Consider the following 2,891-nt stretch of genomic DNA (forward strand, 5'->3'; position numbering starts at 1 on the left):
ACTCTATTTATTAGGATATAAAACTCAATTTCATTTCATTAGGATATAAAACTCCATTCATTTCATTAGTCCAATAAAATACAGAACAGTAGGATATAAAACTCCATTTCATTTCATTAGTCCAATAAGATACAGAACAGTAGGATATAAAACTCTATTTCATTTCATTAGTTCAATAAAATACAGAACAGTAGGATATAAAACTCTATTTCATTTCATTAGTCCAATAAGATACAGAACAGTAGGATATAAAACTCTATTTCATTTCATTAGTTCAATAAGATACAGAACAGTAGGATATAAAACTCTATTTCATTTCATTAGTTCAATATGATACAGAACAGTAGGATATAAAACTCTATTTCATTTCATTAGTTCAATAAAATACAGAACAGTAGGATATAAAACTCTATTTCATTTCATTAGTTCAATAAAATACAGAACAGTAGGATATAAAACTCTATTTCATTTCATTAGTTCAATAAGATACAGAACAGTAGGATATAAAACTCTATTTCATTTCATTAGTTCAATAAGATACAGAACAGTAGGATATAAAACTCTATTTCATTTCATTAGTTCAATAAGATACAGAACAGTAGGATATAAAACTCTATTTCATTTCATTAGTTCAATAAAATACAGAACAGTAGGATATAAAACTTCATTTCATTTCATTTCAACAAAGACTTCTTAAAATTTATAAGTTGAATTCTTCTATTTTCAGATACATTTATGCTTTACAACTGCAGACGATATGAAACTACTAAAAAGTACTAAAGAAAACCAACAGTACTATGGTTGATTTTAACCCTGCGTACTACTATAGATACTAATGGAAACCAACAGTACTATGGTTAATATCAAATTGGATTTGTACACAAACTGACAAGTAAGTAGAGTAACTAAGCTGTGAACATATTTACATATCAGTTTACTGAGTATTGATTTGTGACTGACAGTACCAACTTTCCCCTACATCTAACAAAACTCACTAGCATGTTCTTGGCATGTGGTAAGAATTTTAGTGTTTGTGGTGGAAGACTCTCGAAAGCATTGGTCTAGGAATGAGTACCTACATCTGACAAAACTTGCTAGCATGTTCTTGGCATGTGGTAAGAATTTTAGTGTTTGTGGTTGAAGACTCTCGAAAGCATTGGTCGAGGAATGAGTACCTACATCTGACAAAACTTGCTAGCATATTCTTGGCATGTGGTAAGAACTCTTGAACGAAAATGAAAAAATTACACTTCAACTTTCAGTATAAAAAGTTTTCAATGACCTTAAATTTTTTTTAAATCTATTTTCAATCTGCTCTTGAGAAAAAAGTGGCGAGAAGCAACCTCATTTTCAATACGTTGATTAAAGAAAATCTGTAGATTTCTTTGAAGTTTGAAAAATTGGGAATAAGCAGACGCAGCCAATTAAAATGAAGGTATAAAATGATTGACAGGAACAGACAGTCGTCAGGGTTTCAAGTTGTAACATGTCTATCAGCTTGTAATGATGTGAATTGAACCATTTAAACAGTATTTTACAGTTAAAAATAACTCTTCAGAGACCACCTCCCCGGTTCCCCTACCGTTTTGAGAAGTTCTGGGCTGATATTATGGTCCTATCCTATATAATTTAGAGTTAAAAAGAGGGCTGTCATTAGACCCTAACTGAAGTGGCTAAATTAAAAATAAAAGCTAATCAACAAACGGAACAAATGTTTGGACATTTGAAGCTAATAATGAAAATGAAACTCAAACGAACTCGCTGCACAGGAGAAAAATAAGTCATATTCTTACCTTCAAAGGATTGCAGTTACTCCATTTTTCACTTTTGACGTCTGCTTAGTTATCAGGTAAATCCTGTTCACAGACGTATCGTATATTCCCAGAACTTCAGTCAAGACACTCGCAAATCCCTAAAAAAAAAGAAATTTATAAATCATTAAAATCCATGGCAAATGAATAGCTAGCTCAGTCAGAAGCAAGTTGGATTGTCGTCTGCTTGGACAGTGGAATAACTCAGTCGGTAGCAAGTTGGATTGTCGTCTGCTAGGATAGTGGAATAGCTCAGTCGGTAGTGAGTTGGATTGTCGTCTGCTAGGACAGTGGAATGACTCAGTCGGTAGTGAGTTGGATTGTCGTCTGCTAAGACAATGGAATAGCTCAGTTGGTAGCAAGTTGGATTGTTGTCTGCTAGGACAGTGGAATAACTCAGTCGGTAGCAAGTTGGATTGTCGTCTGCTAAGACAATGGAATAGCTCAGTTGGTAGTGAGTAGGATTGTCGTCTGCTAGGACAGTGGAATGACTCAGTCGGTAGTGAGTTGGATTGTCGTCTGCTAGGACAGTGGAATGACTCAGTCGGTAGTGAGTTGGATTGTCGTCTGCTAAGACAGTGGAATAGCTTGGAATAAATGCAAAAAAAACAGATCTAAAAAATCCAAAGTTTTTTGTACCCGAAAATGACCAACCTTAATCCAGAACACTGATCACCAAAATGAAAACATTACAAAACTTTCTAATTTTCTAATCTTTTGCACCTTGTTTTAGCATGAATCTATACATTGTGACCTAGGCCAGTACTTTTATGAGATTACTGAAAAACTAATTAGTTATATAGAGCTATATGTACAGCCATCTGTGCTTTCAACACCAAAACTTAATTGAATAATGATAGAATTATAGATAGTGAGTAAATCATGGATAATAAATATCTCAGGCATGTGTTTATTTTCAATTAAAGGGGCAGTCTGTGTGTTAATTGCAATTAAAGTGGCAGTGTATGTCAATTAATGGGTATATTTTTCCTTAACAGTTGGAAATCGACAAAGAGCAGGCTTATACCACTGTCCTGACAAAATTTCCCTCATTGCACACTGCCTTGTGTTGTCTGTCTT

At 33.7% G+C, this 2,891-nt stretch overlaps 1 protein-coding gene across 1 annotated transcript; it reads left to right on the top strand.

Annotated features, from left to right (window-relative positions):
- Positions 1-2,057: 2,057 nt before the first annotated feature.
- Positions 2,058-2,408, top strand: LOTGIDRAFT_144282 (hypothetical protein; the record flags this gene model as incomplete). Its single annotated transcript, XM_009054860.1, has 2 exons — positions 2,058-2,265; positions 2,290-2,408. Coding segments are annotated over 2 exons (327 nt in total), but the record flags the coding sequence as incomplete, so codon positions are not given.
- Between the last annotated feature and the right edge of the window lie 483 nt (positions 2,409-2,891).

Source organism: Lottia gigantea, assembly GCF_000327385.1.
Source record: "Lottia gigantea unplaced genomic scaffold LOTGIsca_229, whole genome shotgun sequence".
NCBI classification, from domain to species: domain Eukaryota; kingdom Metazoa; phylum Mollusca; class Gastropoda; family Lottiidae; genus Lottia; species Lottia gigantea.